Source organism: Ailuropoda melanoleuca, chromosome 7 (assembly GCF_002007445.2).
Source record: "Ailuropoda melanoleuca isolate Jingjing chromosome 7, ASM200744v2, whole genome shotgun sequence".
NCBI classification, from domain to species: Eukaryota; Metazoa; Chordata; class Mammalia; order Carnivora; family Ursidae; genus Ailuropoda; species Ailuropoda melanoleuca.
The window spans coordinates 69,192,217-69,215,673 of NC_048224.1; the positions used below are offsets into that span (position 1 = coordinate 69,192,217).

Below are 23,457 nucleotides of genomic sequence, written 5' to 3' on the forward strand. Positions count from 1 at the left end.
AGCGATTATGATAGGAGAAATCATTTTTCTCAGATTTCAATTTCCTGAAAGGTTGTAATTCTTTTGGTTTTTTTTTTTTATCTGATGGGCCCCTTCATCTTGCAAATGTCTATTTCATTTTTCTTTCTCTCTCTTGACAACTAAAAAGTAAAAGCATATGGGCCATATCTCTGTACTAGCCTTACCTCATTTTCTCCTTTCATTCAGATTTGCTCAATTATTTATTGTACTCTTTGTGAACTGCCTCAAATTCTTTGGGAAATGAATGTGTTCTTAACATTGCCAACTTGAAAGAAGTAACCTCACGTTACGATGTCTTACTGGTTTTATTATAGGAGTTAAAAGACAAACAGAAGGGAAATAATTTACAGAAGAGCCTCTTGCTGTCAACGATGGCAAACGTCAGGGTGATACTAAATGAGTTAATTTATGTAATGTGCTTAGCACGGTGCCCAACACACACAGGATGGACTGATAATGTAAGTTGTCGTTTTATTATCTCACTAGATAGAGAGCTACTTAAGAACGGGGACTGCGTCTTGTTCACCATTATAACCCTCAGGCCTAGCCCAGCCATCTGGTAAACAGTAGAGGAGTGCACCCGTCTCTTGCTCAGTTGACCATCTGATGAGAAGAGTGAATCCTGACTATGGCCTGACTAGATGTGGATTCCACCCCGTGTCGGCTGTCAACCTACCATCCATCATTTACCTCCAACGTGCTGAAAAAGGGGCACTACTGACCCTCAAGTGACCTCACTTATCTCCCCTCAACAAAGGACTATGTCACCACCATCAGTGCCTGTCTACTCGCAGTGAGGAGTACGAATGGAGAAAGAGGGTCTGACTGGGACCTGGATGAACTCCTCACAGCATTATCCGTTTCTGACCAACTGACAGTCATGGACAATTTCAACTTAGGCAATGATGCTTACATGTGGAGAAGCATCTTCTGGTCTAACAAGAAATAGAAAACCCTCAAGCAATGGTCTTCTCCTTTCTTCCAGGGTAGGCAAAAATACTGGCTCGTAATCATTAGCACTATTTTATTCAAATAAAAAAATACATATTCATACATATTCCATTTAAGAAATAAAATCATGTCCTCTGAAAGAAGAAGATTTAGTTCCTTCTGTTATTAAGGAACATATACATTTTTGAAGAGACAAGTCAAATACGTGCTCATGTATCAAAATATCAGCAAAATATCAGAATATAATTGAGCGCAAGCAAGTAAGATGTCAAGAGCCCATATGTTACCATCGCGGGACAAGACTTGAGTCAGTGAACATTCGAATAGCTGAGGTAGAATTCTCAAATGCAAGTAGATTCAGGATATTATAGCTCCTCTAATTTCCTAAAAAATCTGAAAATTCTACCCTTCCTGGTCCCATCTTAATTTCTTTGGAGTAAATCACTATAGTCAGAAGACCTGTCTAAAGAAGCAAGCACGGGGGAAGTTGGGTGGCTCAGTCGGTTAAGCTCCCGACTCTTGGTTTTGGCTCAGGTCACAATCTCAGGGTCTGGAGAGTGAGCCCCGAGATGCCTCCATGCTCAGTGCAGAGTCTGCTTGGGACTCTCTCTCCCTTTCCCTCTGCCCCTCCCCCCTTCTCTCTAATTAATAAATAAATCTTTAAAAAAAATAATAAAGATACAAGCATGTTTCCTGGGAGAACATTAACCTAAGAGCATGGATCATTTTGTCAGAGTATTTTCAGCTTTCACAGGATACCACTGTGTGTGTGATGCCATGGGCATGATGCAGTGGGCAGCTCTAGAATGATCTAAAAATACTGGACAAGTTCCAGCAAACAAACTGAGCACTCCCAATGCACCAGCCATGGAGCTAAGTACTTCATATGTATTAGCTCGTCTAATCCCCCAAACGACCTACGGTGTCAGGGCTATTATCTCTCTCCGTTGTGTCGATCGGGAAACTCGGACACACAGAGGTGGTTTATTTTACCCAGAAGCTGGCTGACAGTAGTAGAGGGTAGAGGCAGGATTCGGGCTCCAGAGCCCATGACCTTAAACTCTAGACTAGATTTTTCTGCATTCTAACACCTTTTACAATTGCTTCTTGATGTCATTAATGCAGGCCTCTAAAAACGTATTTGCTTTCTAGATCATGAGTCTTTGGCCCAAAATTATTCAACTTAAGGTCTAAGTAGTTGTTACAGAGCCAATGCTAGTGGTGAAAATGAGTGTCTGGTAGATGGTGTGCGAGAAGGCCACTCATTTACAGACTCCGACACGCCACAACCGGGGGTGGTGTCCTAACAAGATGTTTGAACTTTCTGTAATGGTAATAATCCCAGGATCTGCCTCATAAAAGTTCTGTAATAATTAAATGAGACAGTACATATTAAGCACTTAATGTCCTATAGGTAAGTGCACAATAATTTTCAGCTATAAAAGAAAGAAAAATAGAAATCCTAGACCATAGTCTTCTTTTGGACATAATCTTCTATTTGGTTCTAAGTAGTCTCTAAATACCCATTCTTGTTTTCCTCACCTTACTTACCCAAAGGCTTTATCACACAAGAGAGTTTCTCAATAAGGTAGCAATCAGCGATCTTCTGACAGGGTTTTCAATGATAAACATAAGGCATATGGAACATTAAAAGCCTCAGGAAATGGGACAACATGCCCCCAGATAATTTTTTTACTTTTCTCTATTTATTTATTTTGAAAGATTTATTTATTTATTTATTTGAGAGAGAGAGAGAGAGAGAGCTCGCACACACAAATGAGGGAAAGGCAGAGGGAGAGGGAGAAATAGACTCCCTGCTAAGCAGGGAGCCCGACTTGGGACTTGATCCCACAACCCTGGGAGCATGACCTGAGCTGAAGGCAGACACTTAACCGACTGAGCCACCCAGCCATATCCCGCCCCCCAGATCATTTTTTAAAAAGCTCAAGTGAAAACCCAAGTTCTTGGATTCTGAGGATTTGATCTTCAGACACGCAGGACAGAGTTTCAGGGACACAAGGCACATGACACATGCCAAGGACGGGCTACAGGAGTAAGACCGCCAACAGTGAGCCTGTGAGAGTTTATCAGTCTACACGAGCGAGTGATGGGGCGGGCCTATGGGCAGTAGAAGGCAGAACAGCCAGGCATCAGCCAGGCAGGTGGCCTGAGGTAGAATGAATGGCTGGCGCAACTATTTAGCCCTCATGGGAAAAATTCCACATTGGGTCCATACCCACCTTTCCAATTTTGGTTTTAATTTTTCTCAGCCCAAATCTGAGATGCCAGCCAAGTTATTCTTCAAGTATATACTTTTCAACTCTTCAACCCAACCCTATTCCCACGTCACTCTTGCCACAGCTATGTTCCTTGCCATCTGCCATTCTAGTATCTACCCATCATCTTTGGGACGCAGATCTTATTTCCCCCACGGAGTTTCCTCTAAACTGCAGTACTCCCCACCTACCATCCTCTGAAACCATGATGATTCATTTATTCATCCATATTACAGGCACCTCCCACAGAGACTCAATGCAATGTTCTGGTGGAAATAAGAATGAACGGGAATAATAAACAGGAAATCAGAGACTTGGGTCTAGTCCTGGGCTTGCCATTAACTAGCTGAAAGGTGAAGGATAATTATTTATCTTTGAGCCAGTTTCTCCTCTATAAAACAAGCTCTCTTAATCTTGAAGATTCCTTAATTCTAAGTGAACCAAGCATTCAAAGGGACTAGGTCAAGGCCTGCGTAGGCGTCCATGTCCTCATCGCATTTACTCACCAACTACACACTCAAGCTTTCTCCTTCATTTTCTTTTGTCCCCCACCCCCCACCCATTCTTCATCTCCTGTGCCTCCTGCAAAAATCCACAGCTTTGTGAGCCCCCTGAGGGCTGAGTGCTTCCTGAATCCTGATCCAGAAAATTAATCCTGAACGACAAAGGAGGGAACAGGACCTCCCTATGAGAGATCAAATACCCCTGCCCGGTAAGAAAGTCACAGAGAGGGACACTGCCACCACCGTACAAGTGCCAAATGGACTGTGTGACTTGCTACCCTCCTCAGGTGGGTCTTATTTAGACCTGCTCATCCCATCGGGGTTTATACCCCCTCAAAGGGTCTATTCCCACCTGTAGGTCTGGGGCCCAAACCAGTGCAGCTCATCACCAGTTCCCAAAGTAATTGTGAAATCTGACCTGAATTCTCCCAGCTGCCCTTTCTCCTCTCCCCTCCCATCCTTGGTGCAACTAATTTAACAGGTGGACACTGAAGGATCCCTGGTGACAAGAGTAAACCCACTAGGTTAGGCCAGTGCCTCCCCAAACCTGTCCCCCTCAAAGATTTCTGTGCCTTCCTCTGGGAACCCACGGCAGTGCACTTAGAGGAGTCCTGCGAGACAACAGTGAAAAGTAACCTTCTGAAATGCCAACCTATTTAGCTTCTCTTATTCCATGAGCTGAAGACACCTGAGAAACAACTTTCTGAGCCTCAGTTTCCCAATAGGGAAATTATGTCCATTCTGTAATATTGTACGGATTAGGGATAGTGTAGAGAAAGGGGTGAACGTAGCTTTGACACTACAAAGCACATTGATTGACACTCATTGATTACATCTGTTATCATTAGACAGTGGCATTCAAGGTGACAAGACATCCCCCAAGGTTTCTAAAGAAAGTATGAAGGAAGAAGTTCTAGTGACTTGAAGTGTATTATGAGGCACCATCTGGCCATAGCCTACATCCATTACACCCTTTCTCTCTTCTCAATGCACCAGGCTCTACTTTTTCACCCGAAAGGGCAGTGAGGTTACATTAAAACCACAGACTAGAGTTCATATTTCAAGAAACAGTCTACCGATTTTATTCTCTGTGCTACATCAGCATGGGAGGGGAACAAAACAGTCTGCTAAGTCAATGGAGATCTAACTAACTGTAGATTTCCAAGAACAGGTGCGTGTTTTATAAGGGATTTGTCCTATTTATTGTGGGGAGTCCTACTAATGTCCTACTCATTGTAGGACATTAGTCTTTATTGTGTTAGGACATTAGTTTCTAGATTCAATTGTGAAAACGCCCATTCAATTTTTAAAAATCTGTGAATATGGCCAAAGAAAATTTGAGAAGGTCTGCCAATCTTCTTTAAGGAATCTTCCCAAACCATGTATCATTACCTTCTGGTATTCCTAATTCTGGGAAGCAACACTGAATTTTGCTCTAAAGATCCCTATAAAAGCCATTCCTATGACTCAGCCTTTTGGTTTAATTTAAACACATAATGAAATGTTTGATAGCAATTACAGGAGACAGTTAATTCATTAGAAGCAATTATTCCTCAGACTTGCTGTATTACCACGAGGAGTGGGAAAAAGAGAAAATCTCACAAAGCAGAGAAAAGTGGCAGAGAGGCATTTGGCAAATGAACTCGTGCTCTGTTCTCAGGAACTTTGTATGAAATATCAATAAAGGGCCCTCGTCCAAACTTTCACATTGGGCAGCATGCACTTCCTCATCCAGCAATTATATAACAGAAAGCAAGAAGTTTCTCATTAGTAGGTGAGCATTCACTTTCTGCTTGTGATGAAAGCCTCCGGTAGAAGATGGCCAGATTTATTTAAGCTTGTTTGTTCAAAAAGTCCTGCTACAGTGGTCTTCGGTGAACAAGTCTTCTTTAAAGTCCCCATTTTGATTCAAGGTTTTGTGTATGGCAAATTAAAATTCTCGATAGCATGTCTGGCTTGGGTCCACAAACCCGTACGTACCCGGCACAGAAAATATGTCAAGAGATGCATGGATACAAATTATACGTACACTTAGGAGGAAGGTGGTAAATATTAAAACATTCAGTATGTGATATTTCCAAAAGAGGAGGTCCTCTTCAATTACGCTTCCCTCTGACATCTGACCTACATTTAGCCCCCAGCAAATGTTGACTTTTTCCATGTTTACACTGTTAACACTTTTATTTTGTAGATAGTAGAATATGGGACATACGATTGTTTGAGAAAAAAAACAACAACAGACATTCATGCTGGCAGTCAATTAAGTCCTTGAGTACATTTCTAATTAACTACCATTAACAATTGTTTTGTTTTGGTCCTGTTAGTTTTGTGCATCAGTGGGGGATGTAAAATTACGTTTCTCTCAGATGATCTATCCCTCACACATCCCTAATGATTCAGGCCTTCCTTTCTCTGCCAATTTGCTGATGTAAACAATAGAGGGATGCAATTAAGCAAGCCCTTCTCAGAGTTCTAGATGCCTCTGCCTTTCCTTAGTTTGTAGGCCACCTCCCACCCCGACTTCCCCCAAGAAGCCCAGCAAACTACATTTGGTTGTGGAGTGGCCCACTTTCCCTAGATCCAATCCCCAGTCCTCTACTACGGGGCAGATGAAGAGTGTTCAGAAACAGGACATCAAATTGTGTGGTGGGGATGATTATAGCCTATTAAACTTCTAAAGCATGTAACTATTGGAGATTCCAGATCTGATTGGCTTTAGAGTTCTGGAGGCAGTCCCTTGAAATTCCATGGACACCTATCGGATTTTTCTTGGCACATCCACCATTTTGGCTAAGAAAGTAATACAGGAGACTGTACCCCTTTCGCCTGCCATGAGTTGAGAATCCAATGATATTTTTTGCCTTCTGAGGGGGCTCGTTGGCAAAAGACCAAATAAAGCAAGCGAGGTTTTAGGACTAACTGAGCAAAGAATGGTAATGCCTTTCTTTGCTTGGATGGGTTGGTCCAAGACCGGCAAAGGTAGTCCAGCTTGGCCCTGAAGAAAATGCAGGTTGACATCAATAGTGGAGGAACGGCGGGTTTTGGGGTTTTTTTAATGGGTAATTACTCGCATTGTAATTACTGAGGCAGTTCTGTACCACAGAATACATACTTGCATCTAAGACTTTTTTTTACAGCCTTCAACTTTCACAGGTTGATTTTTCCAGTGAATTTGGCACTGGTCCTCAGAATTAATCCTCAGGTCAAATTGCTTTATAATTCATAAGAAGCAGAAGGTAAATATCAGTGTGCAACAACTAGGAAATTATTTCAGGCTTTTTTGAATGAAGAAAACGTCATTTTAAGTGATTTTCTCATTTCACTCATGAATAGCTGTGTATTATAGGAAAGGGGAAGCAGGGCAGTTACCATTTACAGAAGGGGAAATTGAAGCACAGATTAAATAACTGGCCAAGGTCACAAAGAAGTCAGGGCCTGTGCCAAGAATAGAACCCACTTCCTTGCTTCCCAGGTCTCTATCCCTGAGACTGGGACCTGGATACTCTGCAGGCAATGTACAGAGAGAATAAGTTTGATCTTATGCCTGATCTTACATCATTAAAGCACACATGCTGAAGGCCAGTGGTGTGTATCTTTGTTTTGCATACGGTGGTGCGAAAAGTAGACGGGTGACAGTATATTTGGGCTGAACACTGATGACGTGTAACACGCATTTGTAAGATGTGAGCAACGTGAATGCAACAGAAGTAACCCAAGTTCCTCCCTGTGTATTTTTATTGTTGGTCACAGAGAGCTGATGATCAGAAGAAAATGAGATTTTCACAAAGGACTCAATACACTTAACAGTCTTTTTCCACTAAAGACAACTCTTTTATCATCTATCAGTGTTATTTGTGACCTCGATAGTTAGCTGGGGACAGAGAATTAAAGTGGCCTATGATGGAAAGCGCGCGCGCTCTAAAAACAAAGTTGTAGTCATCGGTGGCCGCAGGCCACTTCACCCTCCCAGGAGAACAGACCCAGACGCGTTCAATATTTGAAGAGCGGGCCTTAGTTTTAGAATGAAGACAAGACAACCTCAGAAACAACTGCTTAGCCTCTGGACACGGGTGGGGAGCCGAGCCGTGCTGATGGGTTAACGGCGAGCATCAGGAAGGCTGGCCCAGCAGCGGCCCACTCACCACCCTCCAGTTTGCGAGGAGTAAATGACCCAGCCAGGCCTGAAATTCTCCGGTCAGTTACTGGCGGGGCTCCTGGGCGCTCAAGCATGCTTCAATAAAAGCAGTCTTGCAACATCTCAGACACTTCCTGAGAAAAATGTAACTGGTGACCTGGAATACCAGCATCGTGCCAAGGCTGTCCGTTCCCCGTTTCCTGCCCGGACCCCACAAATCCATCTCCTCCATTTCCCAAAGAGGGTTCCCTTCCCTCCAGCCCAAGACTGTTACTCGTTCCTTTAGAGACCAATCTCCACGCAGTGGGCCAGCTCATCTACACTATTCCCTGTGAGATGGACCCAGCGCTGTGGCCGAGCGCTACGTGGCAAAGGACCAGCTCACTGCATGGGCGGGTCAGTAGTCCCACTTAGTGCTTCAAAATCCAGGGGTGGAGGTGAAGTTCTAGAATCTACTACGGACTCGCTCAGTAGGAATCAGCTCTCCCACGTCCCACTCTGCCCCACCCTGGCCTTTGCCAACCCACGGATCAGAACCACTTCCTCCCATGACAGGAAACGAGTGAGTGAGACAGGCCGCACAAAGTGGGATGGTTACTTTAGTCCCCCGCTGGACGGTTTTGTGTCGTCTTGCCTTTGCTTTTGCCTAACTCATCTGTACTGCCTTCGTTTTCCTTCTTCTGAAAAATCGTGTTATATTTTCCTCAGTTCTACAGCCTACACCTACTACATTTCCATTTCTCAAGCACAGCAAAATCACACTTTACTTTCCACAACTCGTGTTCATTTCTCAGAAACGTGCGTTAGGTTAAAAATCGTCACTCTTGTGAAACTATCTCTACAGTAGGCAGAAAATTCTTTTCAAGTTCCTTAAAAGTTTTAGAAACTTAGACAGTTTTATACCACAGCTAGCAATAATCACAACCTTGCCTTTCTAGTACCTTTCCCGAATACATGACCTCATTTGAACCTCATATTGTCTCTGTGAAGTGTAATTATCTGTGTTTTATATGAACAGAAGCTGTAAACTACACACCTGTGAGAGGTACGATGAGCTTACTTACCCTTACGCATACCTCTAGGTTATGCCTACGCTAACCTGGAACAAATTTAGGAATATTGATTTAGAAGTTTCTGCTAGTGGCCAAGGATGAGGAAAAACCCAAATTCCCCTTCATTGGTACTGATAAATTATTTCAATGGTATTAAAAATTCAAAAGAAATATTCTAGTTCTCCTACTATTTTACCACCCAAATGTACAGAAAAGTAAAAGGGGAAAAGATTCTGCCATATTTCCTCTCAGCTCATTAGGAATGTGAGCTGAAAAGTAACTACCTTTTTCCTCCTTTCTTTTATTCCTAATGTTTTATAAGAACGAACTCTAGGTGAATCAGAAACATAGCTAAAACACAGCTCAGCAGCATATCAGTTTTGTTTTTTTTTTTAAAGGAGGAAATTTCTGTTAATTTTATTGAAGGTTCTTATCTCCACAAAGGTGGCCTAGTTGAGCAGTAGTTCTGACCATTTTAAAATATATTTATGTATTTACTGGACTCCAGAAAACGATGCAATTTAAGTCTGAACCTCTTTAACTTAGATATATTAACTAACTGGCCATAGTAAACCAATTAACAAGTTTGAGTGACTTAAACACATTCAAACCTCAAACTAATCTAATGCTTCTGCTGGGTCCATATATAGATATGTCCGTTAACTAGAGCCTAACATTTAAATACCAAGAATTACTCCACATATTCACCAGTAATGTGGACATAGTAATCACCTAATCTCTAACAGTCATACGTAGATACCACCATGCAAATATGTAACTATGTAACTCAAAACAAGAATCTAAAAATTCATGCAATAGAACCCCCTTTATTCAAACGTCACTAACTAAAATTCCTATCTACAAGGGAATCTAGGTGTTAAGTACATAAAATACATTTATATAAAGACATATTTGAAAACTTCCAGTAATTATAGCAGGCTCCATTTATCTGTCAATTTTAGCTTCTCTCTCTCTGACAGAGTGAAGTAGAATTATTCTATCTGTGTCCTAGCGCACAAAGGTCCTGTGTATCTTTCTGAACTATTTCTAAGTTAAATGTACTGATTTAATCACCGAGCACCGAATTCAGGCCTGACACAGGTAAGCTACTCAGCTTGTTGACTTAGGGGAAAAAAAAAAATAAACTTCTTATGGATATACACATTTTGTAGCAGATAATTTCAAGCAACAACATATATTTTTGTAATGAAGCATCACTGAAAAAGTTAAAGCTTGCATTTCTGATCTGTCTTGTGATTGGTTAAAAAAATGCCTTGATCAGAGAATAAGTCGAATGGTCAATGAATATTTACTGAAGATTTGAGGCACTGCTCTGAGTCCTGAGAGAAGAGGAATTAGACATCCTTCCAGACCTTGGCAAGTTTACTCTGCGACACAGATGAAGGATCCCATGTACCACAAAGAAATCAGAAAAAGAGAGCTAACGTCTCCAAAGTTTTACTTCAAATGATCTCATTCCCCAAACCATATTTGATCAGCATTATTCAAACCCAACTTTATAACATATATTTCCTCACTCATAACTGCTATTTCCTAACAGAGTTCCTAGCTCTGCCCTAAATAGAATTGAAATTTTATTTTTATTTTTATTTTATTTTATTTATTTTTTTTAAAGATTTTATTTATTTACTTGACAGAGACAGACAGCCAGTGAGAGAGGAAACACAGGCAGGGGGAGTGGGAGAGAAGAAGCAGGCTCCTAGTGGAGAAGCCTGATGTGGGGCTCAATCCCATAACGCTGGGATCACTCCCTGAGCCGAAGGCAGATGCTTAATGACTGAGCCACCCAGGCGCCCCTATTTTTATTTTATTTTTTTAAGCAGGTTCCACGTCTAGCATAGAGCCCATGAGGGACTCAAACTCACGACCCTGAGATCAAGACCTGAGCTGAAATCAAGAGCTGGACACTTAACTGACTGAGTCATCCAGGTGCCCCTAGAATTGAAATTTTAGATTTTCTATTGTCAAAACAAAAATTAAAAACATCTATAAAAGACTATGTTATTCCCCGAAAATTCAACTTGACACTTTTCTCCAAATAGCTTAAATTATTTAGAAATTTTTCACTTATTTGTATGTTAGCTTAGCACAAATATCCAGGCCTTTAGGGAATGGATCCACAAATACAGATGCTTACCCCTAAATTAGAAAAATCTCACAAACTCTCAGTAGATCTCACTTTCTTTTGGGTTAAGTATCCACAGTGGTAAGGAAGATATTCAAGACTTATAATTTCTCCATATTTCTATTCTTAGAAAATGACATTCACATGAGAAATTGGGACATGTGTGGAAATAGCTACTTCTTCTTGGGAACCCCAGCACTCACCAGTAGCTTTCACTATCAGAATGAAAGACCTTAAGCAAAAGATAACAACACAAGGAGAAGCGTTGAAAGGGCAGGAAGAATCCAGAAAACCAAACAGCCGCTTCTGTTTAGGCTAGAATCGTGTCTTACATTTTATCAAGCCAATTCTGTTTTCTTTTTTTTTTTTAAATAGCAACTTTCCCCAACACTCTACAAGTGGAGTTAAAAGCAACAAAGCAAACATTTCGGCATAATGCTTGTTCTTGGGCGGTCTCAATAATATCTGATTGTTGCATTTATCGATTCTATTCCTGTCCTTCAAATTAGCTCTCATGAACTGTCCTTAGCATCATCCCTCTAGACTAAACAAAAATGGGAAAGGAGCAAACAGGACTCAGTCATCAACAGGATGCAAGGAAACGCTGCACAATGACCAGAAGGTAGGGACGGCTTCACTCAGCAAATACACAGTAAGCCTCTTCCACTGTGTGTGCCGGGACCTAAAGATCCAGAGGTGCTCCCAGCCAGCTCAGGGCTGAGAGATAAGACAAATGTGTGTAAACCCATGGAAGGAACAAGGCGTCAATGAGGCGTGGTTCCTGCTGAAGAGGGAGAAAGGTGCTTGGGGCAGTCGGGAGAGTTAGCAGGGAAGCTAAGCCTTGTAGGATAAAGAAGGCAGGAGGCAGCAAGTGGGTGGAAGCACATTTCAAAGGAAGGAAGAGCATGAGCAAAGCCCATGACAGGTAGTGGTCACCAGGGCATGGAAGATCTCCTATCATATCTGATGTTCGCAAAACGAGAAATGGGAAGGCCGCTGTAGCTGAACTCGCCAAAGTCTGGAGGTTCTCAGTTGAAAACAAGACTGGAGTTCCAACCTGAGTTTCAAAAAAGGCTCACAAAGTAACCCTGATTCTGGCCCTGTGCTACTAAAACTATCAACTAAAGAGAAAAATTATGAAATGGTTAGAAATGAATAAGGACGAAGAGACGATATTGCCTACTTTTTCCCATGGGAGGGAAAGCCTTTGCCTCAAATATAACTGCACGTCCCATTTGCAAACTTCCATCTGTGTCCCTTAAGGAATCTTGAGTCCAGGTATAAAAAGTATTTGGAAGTTAGGAAACAAACGGTCCTTACCTTGCTTTGGAATGACTATGGTTACAGGGACGCCAGAACCACGTGACTGTAGGTTGAGGGATACCATAAACCGTACAAGTCAGGGTCTGTCTGCTGCCCAGGAGATAGAGAGTCGGGTCTGGAAAGGATGACACGGCCTTTTCATAGATCTGGGGTTTCACTGGAAGGGAGAAGAACAGGACAGAAGTCAAGAGTTGTAGAGTGACTTTCTCCTGGGCTGCAACACGAAGGACCGCATTCTCCCTGGTTTTGGTGTCGGGGAAACCAATACATAATAATCTGTTGTTATTACAGCCATTTTTTTAAAAAAGTAGAAGTGTTTCGATAACAGTAAAAAATTGATTTCATGGTATGCACATCATGATTACAATGATAAAAAATCATTGCTTATGGAAGATAACAAGCAGACAGGAAATTGGTATGATGGGGGCGTACATGGCTTTTTAAAATCATTACTTAAAAGTGTGTTTTCTCTGATGTTGTTCTACTGACTTTTGATTTACAAATTTTCCTGAACTCCACCCCTGCCAGAACCGAAAGAAAGTACGAACAGCAAACTCACCATTTACAATTAAAGTGGTGGTAATGTTTTTAAACACACTGGACTGCTTTATGGCCAGCAAGGTCGTGTAATCCCCTGCATCTTCTTCAGCAACATCTTTGATAATTAACGAGTAGCCATGAACCAAATAGCGAGGAGATTTCTCAGTCACGGGGAATCCATCTTTTAACCTGTGGTGTTAAGAATGTGATTGGGAAGTCATTCCACAAGGCCTCTCAGATGCCACTTTAATGCTGTCATTTACGTTTATGAGCTCAAGCTGATACACTCCAAGCCTTTGGTCCTCCACATTCATTTTACAAATGTAGACACTAAACTTTTCAGTAAAGTCAGGTGTGGTTTTTAAATGGAGGAACACTTCGCATTTATTGGCAAGGAGGAAGAAGGATGTTGAAGGGAGAAAGAAAAGCGCTGGTTTTAAGGTACCCACGAGGATGGTGGTCACCCTGTGACTTAAGTATTCACCCAGCAGCACTGGCTGATCCCATCGAGATGTTTTTCAGTTTTCCATGAGGCTACATCAGCAATACAAGGGCCATTGTAAGTGAGATCAACCAGATCACTTCTCCAGATAAAAATAAAAATAGACTTTCCTATTGTGGTCTCATGTGGAGTTCTTATTAGTTGTATAAATGGTCACACCAGTTGTCCCTTTCATAAGCTATAGCAAAATCAAGATTATCAAGATTTTTCCCCTGAGGAAGAATAGTTAAGGCACAAAACTCACAAACAAAAGGTACAAAACTTAAAAAAAAAATTCTTTTTAACTTTAAATATAGAATCAATGCCTAGATATCACGCAGTTGCACACAGAATGGAGAGTCGGGAGGCCTGAATGCTTGTCCCCGCTCTGCCACTCTGTGCTGTGCACCTGCCTTGTCTATTTGAGCCTCAATTTCTCCAAATTTTCTAGAGCTCCTCAAAGATTCAATGCTACAATTCTACGATTTCATTCAATGGCACACAGTTCTTTAGCTGGGCATTTTTTAAACTGTTAGGAGTTTATCGTGTTCTGTATGAAGGATTAATATTGGAAACGGTATTAGTTCATATCCATGCAAACATTACATTGTCCTGTAAGCAAATACCCATCACTAATGGGTCTCGGTTCCAAAGCAGTTGAAATGACCACGTTCTATTTTATGACTACAAATATCACTTTCATTTACTTTATTTCTCATGAGCAAGTCAGTGTTTTCAAAGATGGATCGATTTATTGTGTATGCATTTTAGGTCCTGGCTGCTTAGTTACTAAAGAAATGAGCACTGTTCTAATAGATGGGGGTACTCTCAGACCCTTTTGAAAGAGGGAATGTATAGCCTGGAGTGATTAAATTCTTATTAAGGAATTATGTACACTCACGGGAAATTTACTATTGGACCTTTTGTACGTTATAAAACAAACAAACAAAAAATCTCTCTTCTACTGTGACGCCATGAAGGGGCATAGCTCAAAGTTTAATTTTCTCTTTAACTCCCTATTAACTATTTGAGGAAACTGAAAACAAACACTGCAATCATATGATATTGAAAGCAAAATAAGGCTGGTGGAGGTGATCCCACAATGGCACCGTTTCCATATTGTATGGGTTGTTTTCCCAATCTGTTTTGTACTGTACTCTTTGTTTAAAATGTAATGGTCTGAGCCAAAGATACCAGCATTTACAAATGATTTAACAAAACGACTGCAGATTCTAAACAGATTACATTGTTTCACATCAGGTGTTGTACTAACACAGCAAGAACCTGCTTCAGGGGGCTCTGAATATGCAATCTTCGAGCCAAAAAAACCTTAATTAGTTCAAGTAGGTCCTTTCCTCCACCCCTGCAACTGAATAAGTCTTGTCTCTATTAATGTTTGTTTAATTTTACAACAAGCCTGGAACTTTCATCCCAGCTGTATATAAAAGAATTATTTTCAGATAATAAAAGAATTATTATCCTCATTACAAGGGCCCACTTCTTCAGGGTTAATAGAGCATGTTACATATTCAAGACGCTTCCTACTCATTGCCCAACATACTCCATTCAAAGGATGCTGACATCATGGGGAGGTTTAGAGATGCAGAAATTTAGTCACAGCCAGTGAAGGGCTGAACTGAACTGAGCACTCAAAAAACACCTCATCTCTTCCTGCATCCTGGAACACTGCTTCCCTCCCCCCACAGCCCGGCCTACCTGCTTCACCCCCAGCCCGAGAAAACAACACAGTTCTTGGCTTTCCACCACCGTCTGGGGGAACTTCTGTTGATATATTTTCAGGAATTCCAGTCATTGGACTCCTGCATCCTCCTACTTACAAAGCATACCTTAAACTGATAGGAAAATAATTACGGTCCTACCATAGAACCTCTGGCGAGGGAAATGCCTTCACTTTCACAGAAAGCCTGTACAACGGCGTGCCCGCTGTGGTCTCCAGCACGTGCTGGTCTTGATGCTCGGCAGTGATGAATGCTTTATCTTTGAAAGGAGAAGGGGTAAAGAGATTAGGAAAGGCCATGTTTATCTAAATAGAACAACACCAACCCAACCCCCTGACTCCTAAAAGGAGGGTACAAGCAATGAAAAAACAGAGCTGAATTCTGACGGAGCCTCTCGGTGAGCCCGAATAGTGATCCCTGAATAAAAGGATTCAGAAGCACCCAAACTGGTGAAGTACTTTCAAATGAGAGGGTTACGAGTAAAACAGAAAAACAAGAGGGAGAGCCACAGAGAGTGGAACATCTCAAACATCCGTATCCCAATCCCAGAAAAGTAGAGATACTTCTGAAAACCCACCTGCTCAACACGAGCGTGATGGGAGAAAGTTTCTTCAGATACCATAGAACAAATGATCTGATTAAAAAATCCCTACTGGAGAAAGTCAAAAGGATATCTAAGGCCAAGACTGTTCAGAGTTTCTGCTTCTGGCCATTTTTCTTTTCAAAGTGGAGATAAATAAGGCTTTTAAGGATTCTAAAGAGGTTTAAGTGTTTTCTTTACAGAATTTGCCTATTGGCATTAAGCAACAACATTAGGATTACATGAGGATAAAACCAGAGATAAAATCACATCAATTCTAAATAACTTATCCCACCACATTTCTCTCTCTGTAACTTACAGCAGTGCCTGAGAAATGAAGGTAAATCTGTCATATTTTTCTCTTGTTTATATGGAATACTAAAAAAAGAACTTAATATAGATATAACATGACCTAACTGGATTATTCACCACAATAAACAGGTAAGGAAAAGATTCTCTAATTCGAAAGTATTAAACAACACTTAATGCGCTTTGCTTTTTGACAGCGGGTGGAGGAGAACCAAGTCATATCATTCATGACAGAGTACCTCTCAGCCAAAAGAAAATGTACTTTTTTATAGAACCCGCCTCAAGTCCACGATGACAGAAAGCAGAGCACAAGTGGCTTACCATATATATGCACTGAGGTGTTAACAGATCTGAATGACGGGCCACTCTTCACATGGCAAGTATACAGCCCTTTGTCTTTGTTCTGTACTTTGTCGATAACAAGAACGCTGTAGAAGACAATGGCAATGGAAGTGCGCTGGCCAATCCGTTGCCTTATAGACGCTCTCTTCTTTGTCTAGAAAGAAAATGTATGGCAAATGTGGGAGTAGTAATTGTTCATGCTCGAAGTGATAGCATTTCTCAGATTATTCCTGAGATCAACATTTTATGCTGAGAAGCAAACCCGCCTGACAGCAAGATGTTTAGAAACTCAAACCGTGTCTCGACGTGTTTCGAATATTTGCCACAGGAGCGCTCATTAGCATGCCGTCTTCTCCAGATGGACTTCCGTGTACATGAACTCAGTAGTTTCTCACAACCACCCAGTAAGACAGGCAGCATCACTGCCCTTTTACAGATGAAGAGGCTGAAGTGACAGAGGCCACCGTGGGCAGGAAACTCAGGTCTTTGGAGTATGAATCTAGCGCCTTCCCTCCGGCACTCACCTCTCTAAACAGTAACCAGCTCTCTGGGCATAGATGTGGCTGACTCAGGCAATGAGGATCTTTGGTATCTGGCTTTATGACACTGTGTCTCTAAGCCATCACCACGTGAGTTTGCTTTTGCTCCCTTACTAGAAATGAAGGAAAAAGTCATGAGTCCTGGCTACGCGGACTAAGGTGTGATAATCCTGGTTTCCTCATTTCACTATTTTGAGTAAGGCTTACCAATTTCTGCTAAATCACACTAAATGGCTCTGAGGCCAGCCAAAGCCATCTACAAGCTTAGCCAACACTCTGATCATGGTGCTGGTGGGACATCGTCAACACTCTGATCATGGTGCTGGTGGGACATCGTCCTGTGTCTGCCTCAGGGCGCACAGAGGAGCAGGTCCCGCGGCTCGGTGGTGTAAACTGGTCACAATGTCTCCTTCCTGGTTTTGAGAAGATGAGATCACATTGCCTTTTCCTTTCATTGTTCCTTCCCCCTCTGTCACTTTTTTTTTTAGCATTACATTTTATGACCTATAATAGGTTATTTCTCCCTCTCCATCCTTCCCGGTGAGGAGGCATGGAAAAAAGACTTTGAAAAGCAGTCCAGAACTGGTCTTTGGGTCTTGAATATTGTTCTCCTCTGTGCCATGTTTAAGAGACTTCTACCCTCCTGTCCTTATATTGCCCTGCTGGAACAGACACACGAGTAGGCCATTTTCTTCCTTCCTGGCAGTAACCAGAAAGATGTCAACCACCACCATCAAAAATCAGGGCAGCAGTCCCTCAAATGCCAGCCTGAGGGATTTTCAGCCACTCTCTGTAGGTAGTACTTCCATCTTCTCCCACGGAGAACTCTTTCCTTCTCAAATTTGAGTAACGTTGGTATTATTTCTGCCTCTGGAAAACAGCTGATCCTGGGTTTCAGATAACTGTTTTGTCTGGCACTGTAGCCACCAGCCACATGTGGCTGTTAAAATAAGAATGCAGTTCCTTAGTCACAGGAGCTACATTCCAGGCCCTCATTAGCCACCTGTGGCTAGTGGTTACTGTATTAGTCAGAAAAGATATTTCAATCACACAAAGTTCTATTGGACAGCGCCATTTTCAAAGGTAACTGGTGGTCAATAGATGTATTATCATACTCTCATAGTGGAGCCACCAACGGGGTAAGAGTTTGCTCCCTCTTGGCGTTTATTGAGAATATCCGACTTCCATCAAAACCCAGAAGTGACTGTTGCCAAGTCATTGCATTTTTATTTAAATAAAACAATATCACTTTCTAGAAAATATGACGAGTCCTTAATGTGTTCCTACAGGGTACTTGTTGCATCTTTTTGTTGCCAAGTTATTCTATTTCCATGGCAAGAAATGTTGATGAGAAACAACAGTAGCTTGGGGCTGACACATTACTCTCTGGCATATAATTTAATCATCAGTTAACGTGGTGATTGGGCAATCTCAATGACAGAACACACGACTGTGCTTGCGATATGCCCCATCCATCATACTGCCACACAGCAAACGGGGCCGCAGTGACAGTTCAAGTTTCTTAACAGCTGATCATCGATTCCCCATCTACATGGTTGCAAATGACGACTGATTGTCTGCAGGGACGTTTGGTCTGAATAAGGAGACCCAACTCAGTCTTCATTCTTCTCATTTTTCTGAAGGACTGCATTGCTCCTTAGTCACTGAACAAAGGGAATACTGGCTGGCTGGCTTGTAATATCTTTTCCAAACATGCTCCAATCGGGTGCCTCACTGTCTGCCGGTATCTGAAATTAACACGCTGACAACAACTTTTTGTTGTTGTTCTTACCACAGATAGGCCCTGCCTGGCATCGAGTGATAAATTTCCCTCTCATCTCTAAATCCCAGCGAATAGTTTCCAAGGATGAAACACTCCCCTTTTCCACCCAGAATCATGCAATAGAAATACCAGCCTATACACTTCAAAACAAACCCTCCAGACATCAAAAGACCGTATCTATGCACACGCACTCATGGAACATCAGACGCGGGAAGCCCCCAAAACACACCCACAGCTTCCTTGTTCACTCAAACTGCCACACGAGTCAGAATATCCTGATTTTGTCCCACCTCAAAAACCCAGTGCCATGTGGTCACTTGCCAGAAAGAAATACTGCCCTCCAGAAGCCAGAGAAAAATGTCACTCACCTCCCCGGGGTAACTCCAGGTCATTTGAACCCTCGTGTTCAAATCAGTGGTGGCAGTGCAGTTCAGAGTAAGAGTGTGACCTTGAAGCAACTTGACCGGGCTTGGAGTGCTTATCTGGACATCTTGGATGTTATTGGCTGCAAGCATAAGAAATGGGATTTTTTTTAATCAAGGTTTTGTTATGCAGGGAAGCCCTTGAGTGTTTTGGCTTGTGCTCATGCCTTTGAAACGTCACTTACTTTGTCGATAGGTGAGATAGTTGGTCTTGTACAAATGTCCGTTGACTGTTGTTTCACAGGTCAGAAGCCCTATTTCTCTGTATGTTGCATTTGCTATTATAAAACCCTTCCTACTGTCCCAGATTATTCGCTTTCCATCCGGGATCAGGGTATCAAAGGGAAACTGAAAAGGGGGGGAAAAAAAAAAAGAGAAAGATGCTTTAAGAAAATCGTACTAGACCTGTGGCAATACTGTTTCACTTGTAGTTTGTGAAAACACAGTTTTTGTTGAAAGTGAAAACGGTACAGGTAAAAACTCTGGTATGTCATCATTGACTCTTTAGTTTTTTTTGCGTGGAGCAAGAAATACATTATGATGATAAATTATAGTAATTACGATAATTCATTATCAGCCTCAGCCACAAGCTGCACCCACCCGGGACAGACCTAGCTGTCATGTCAGACTTGCAGCGGGAGCCCTTATCACTTGGCCTCTGGGAATCATCCTTGTCACAGACTGGCCTGGGACTCTACTGAGAAACCAATTAGTTTTTCCACTGGGGCCGCCAGGTTGCCCTCCTAAGCCTCATGATCTGATGCTTTTAACAAGCCATAACTTGTCCTCCCATTTTGCGTGATTTAGTAAAGAGGTGGCTGTCTTCAGAGGACTAGAAGTAATTCCCAGTCCTTTGAGATTCATAGCATTCACTTGGTTCTCGCTGGGGTTATCATTCTGGGAAGGCTGAGGGCCTCGACTCTGTCCCTGGGAGGGAAACTCCAGGGAAACGGACAGTGAAGACAGCTGCAAACAGATGTGGAGGCCAGAGACGCTGTCGTGAGTGAATCGCTCTCAAATTCTTAGAAGTATTCCCAAACACAATGAGTCCAAACAGAAAAAAGGAATCCATGATTTGATTTTCCCTTATGCCTTTTGCTGGACGCCAGGAACTTTATTTTTTAAAGATGACTATTATAAACAATCCGCCTTGGGGTGAGGCTTTATAAAGGGATATTGCTCCACTGAGCGGCCCAGCCAAATTCCCCTGCTGCCAGATCGCCGGCACACTTTCAGAGGCATCTCTGACTACCGCGATGACTTATCCCCTGCTGGAAAGGGGGGGGCGGATCAGATTACCTTCCCACAAGAGATTACCAAGGAAAGGCCAAACTGCCCTGAAAAAGTTTCAGATCTTTTTCATCTTTTTTTAAAAAGTGCACCTTGCATTGCTTATCTATCATTTATTTATATTGCTTGTTGAAGGAGCTAATCTGGCTGCGATGTGTGTCTCCGTGGCAGAAATTCCTCTGCGAACCAGCGCCCTCTCCCAGGGAGCATGTCTGACGGGTCTCTGTTACCAGAGCGTCACGCAGCTTGGGCACGAGCTGCACCCTCTTTCTGGAGAACTTGCAAGCAAGTGAAGGATGCACTTCACGTTCTAGTAAATCATGATTCCATCTGCAGGCTCAGGAAGGCTCTATCCCCGGCGGGAGAAAAAGAACATTCTCCTCTAATTTGGTGCCTATTTTTAAGGGAAAAGCTCAGACAAATTTAAGTCAGGGATTGAGACCTACAATGCTTTAAATGCAGGTGAACACAAGCATGTGCCAAAGCTCAAAGAAAGGTTTTCCGATGGACTTCCTCAGCACAACTGAGATACAGTAAAGTGCCCTTTAAGGTTTCAGAGGAAGGTCGCTTACTCTAATCCGCCCTTACCACCACCAGTATTATTCTCTTGACAAAGAAACTTGGTTCTGAGCTGACAAGAGCTGCATTAGCAGAAGGCCATATAGCTCATCGCTACGGTGGTGCCTAAGAGTGTGACAGGGGGCAGGCGGGGGAGCAGCTCTGAAAGAAAAGACTGGACAGGGAGGCTGCCTCCAGCTGACCAGGGCTCCTCCAATGATGGCAGGGGGAAAGGGGAGGGAAGGGACAGCAGGTTAAAAGGGACAAGAGGAGAGGTGGAAGGGAAAGGTCTTACAACTTCCGGGCAACATACATACATAATAGGTTAGAAGAGTTTCAATATATACCTGGCAAACCCAAATCCCTATTACAACAGCGTCCTTTACTCTCTCCCTCCCTCTCGCTCCCCCCTCCCTCTCTCTCTTCCCTCTCCTCTCTCTCTCATGTGTGTTATAGATCTTAGGTGGAAAAACGGAGAAAGTAAGCTCCCCCCCTCAGATTTTTACACAGGGGAATTTGGGACTGTTTCTTACAACCGATAAATGATCTGCACTAGACAAAAAGGCAAGGGCTTGCATGCACGGAACAGAGAAGTTCCACAGCCCCGTGGTACGTTCCGTACTAATCACACGGAGATGATTACCTCAGACTAAGAGGAGCGGATACCACGTTTGAGAATAAATATCACTTGATAACGATTTAAATCAAGCATTGGGTATTAGACTGTTAGGTAAATAATAATAGCTAACCCTTAATGGGGCTCGGCTTGTACACGGAACTGTTCTAAGGGCTTTTTACGTTATCACCTCAGTTACTTCCCAACACCCATGTGCGGTGGGTGCGACTGTCATCACTCGCATCTCTCCAGTGAGGAAACTGAGGTGGAGGGACTTTTGAAAACTTGCCAGTTTGTCCAGCAGGTGAAGTGGTTGTGTAATCAGAACCCACGCAGCGTGCCATGGGGCTCTGCCTTTAACCACGCTGGTCTTTCTCCTGCGCAAACTAAACCATTAGCAAAGGTGGCAAGGGCACGGAAGGGGAAGTCAAGATATGGATTCCAATGCCCAGTGTGGTCTGGGAGGTCCCCAACTCCCCCAGAACCTCAGTTTTTCCTTCCACCCATTGGTTCAGACTCCTCTGATGCTTCCAGCTCTGAAATAAAGTTTTATAATCACTGGCAGTGATACATAGATATAATGGACGCCAAAACCTGTCACTGGTGGGCTATCTTGAGGGCTTAAATCAAATCAGTGATTAGGAAAGTGAATGCAAGGGAAGAAGACCGGGAGACGCCGCCATCATATTCCAGGATTTCAGGTCAACTGGTGATACTGGAAATCACTCCAAGCTTTTCCAACTCGACTACTAGGACCACCAGACACTTCATGAGTACCTAGAGTGTGATGGTGGTGCTTCGTGCTGCCCTGGGACAGCCTTAACTTTTCCCCTTAAAGCTCAGAGCTCTCAGGACTCACCACAGTTTTCCATGTGGGGAGTGTCTGTCCAACTCTTCACCCTAGTCTGTTCCCAAACTCTTAGCACCGATGAATTAGCTGGAATGTCACATTTTAGCTTTTATCCTTATTAGACTCCACTCCAAATCTTTTTCTTTCTCCACATGCATAATTTATAACATGATATGAAGAAAAAATGTCATGTGTAGCCCTCCCCCCCGCCCCTTTGTCCCCTTTCCCTAAGCAGCTAAGCTTTTTGTTACCGGGAACTTCACAACTCAAACGAAAGGTTGTGGCTCCACAGGCAGGTGTCTCACAGTTCTGTCCTTAGCAAAAACCTAGATCGTCCCCTCTCTGCCAAGCTATGAATGCGTATAAGCAACAGAAGTGGTTTTTCTCACATTTGCAGACATTTGGATTTGTGGCAATATATGAACATTTGGAATGGGATAGACTGGTGATGGGTGGTAAGGTGGGCACGTATTGCATGGTGCACTGGGTGTTATACGCAACTAATGAAGCATCGAACTTTACATCGGAAACCGGGGATGTACTGTATGGTGACTAACATAATATAATAAAAAATCATTTAAAAAATATATATATACGAACATTTGCATGATTTTTGTTCTTTCGTTACACTTACACACATTTATGCCCACCACACTGTCATGTTATTTCATTAAAGTACATGCCTGGGTATGACTTCTAGCATTTATCCTTTATAGTAAAAGGATATTTCAGAAAAGTCCACTGAGCAGCCCAAATGTCTGTAAGAAAATCATTCCAGAGAGATAAAAGGACTTGAAATTCATTGTGCTCACTTGCAGTAAAGATTTTCTGAGAGAAGCATTACTTGGTTTTACCTTTTTTAAAGTCACAGTGATGTTAGGTGACGTGACCCGGCAGGGGACGACGATCTCCCTTCCTTCAGTCATATATATAATTTCGGGTATTTCACTGTGCATCTCTAAGAAAGGTCTACCTGTATCTGAATGAGAAGAAAATGAAAA

The 23,457-nt window shown here is 42.5% G+C and overlaps 1 protein-coding gene across 4 annotated transcripts in view; it reads right to left on the reverse strand.

Annotated features, from left to right (window-relative positions):
• The window catches only part of FLT1 (fms related receptor tyrosine kinase 1), a 173,939-nt gene that overhangs the window by 101,722 nt on the left and 48,760 nt on the right, over positions 1-23,457 (reverse strand). For all 4 annotated transcript variants that reach the window (XM_011233822.3, XM_034665011.1, XM_019807152.2 and 1 more), the window contains exons 4-10: positions 23,311-23,435; positions 19,328-19,490; positions 19,089-19,225; positions 16,378-16,552; positions 15,309-15,426; positions 12,967-13,136; positions 12,405-12,564 (exon numbers count right to left, since the gene is read on the reverse strand). In XM_011233822.3, the coding sequence (XP_011232124.2) occupies positions 12,405-12,564; positions 12,967-13,136; positions 15,309-15,426; positions 16,378-16,552; positions 19,089-19,225; positions 19,328-19,490; positions 23,311-23,435 (1,048 nt within the window). The remainder of the gene's footprint in view (positions 1-12,404; positions 12,565-12,966; positions 13,137-15,308; positions 15,427-16,377; positions 16,553-19,088; positions 19,226-19,327; positions 19,491-23,310; positions 23,436-23,457) is intronic.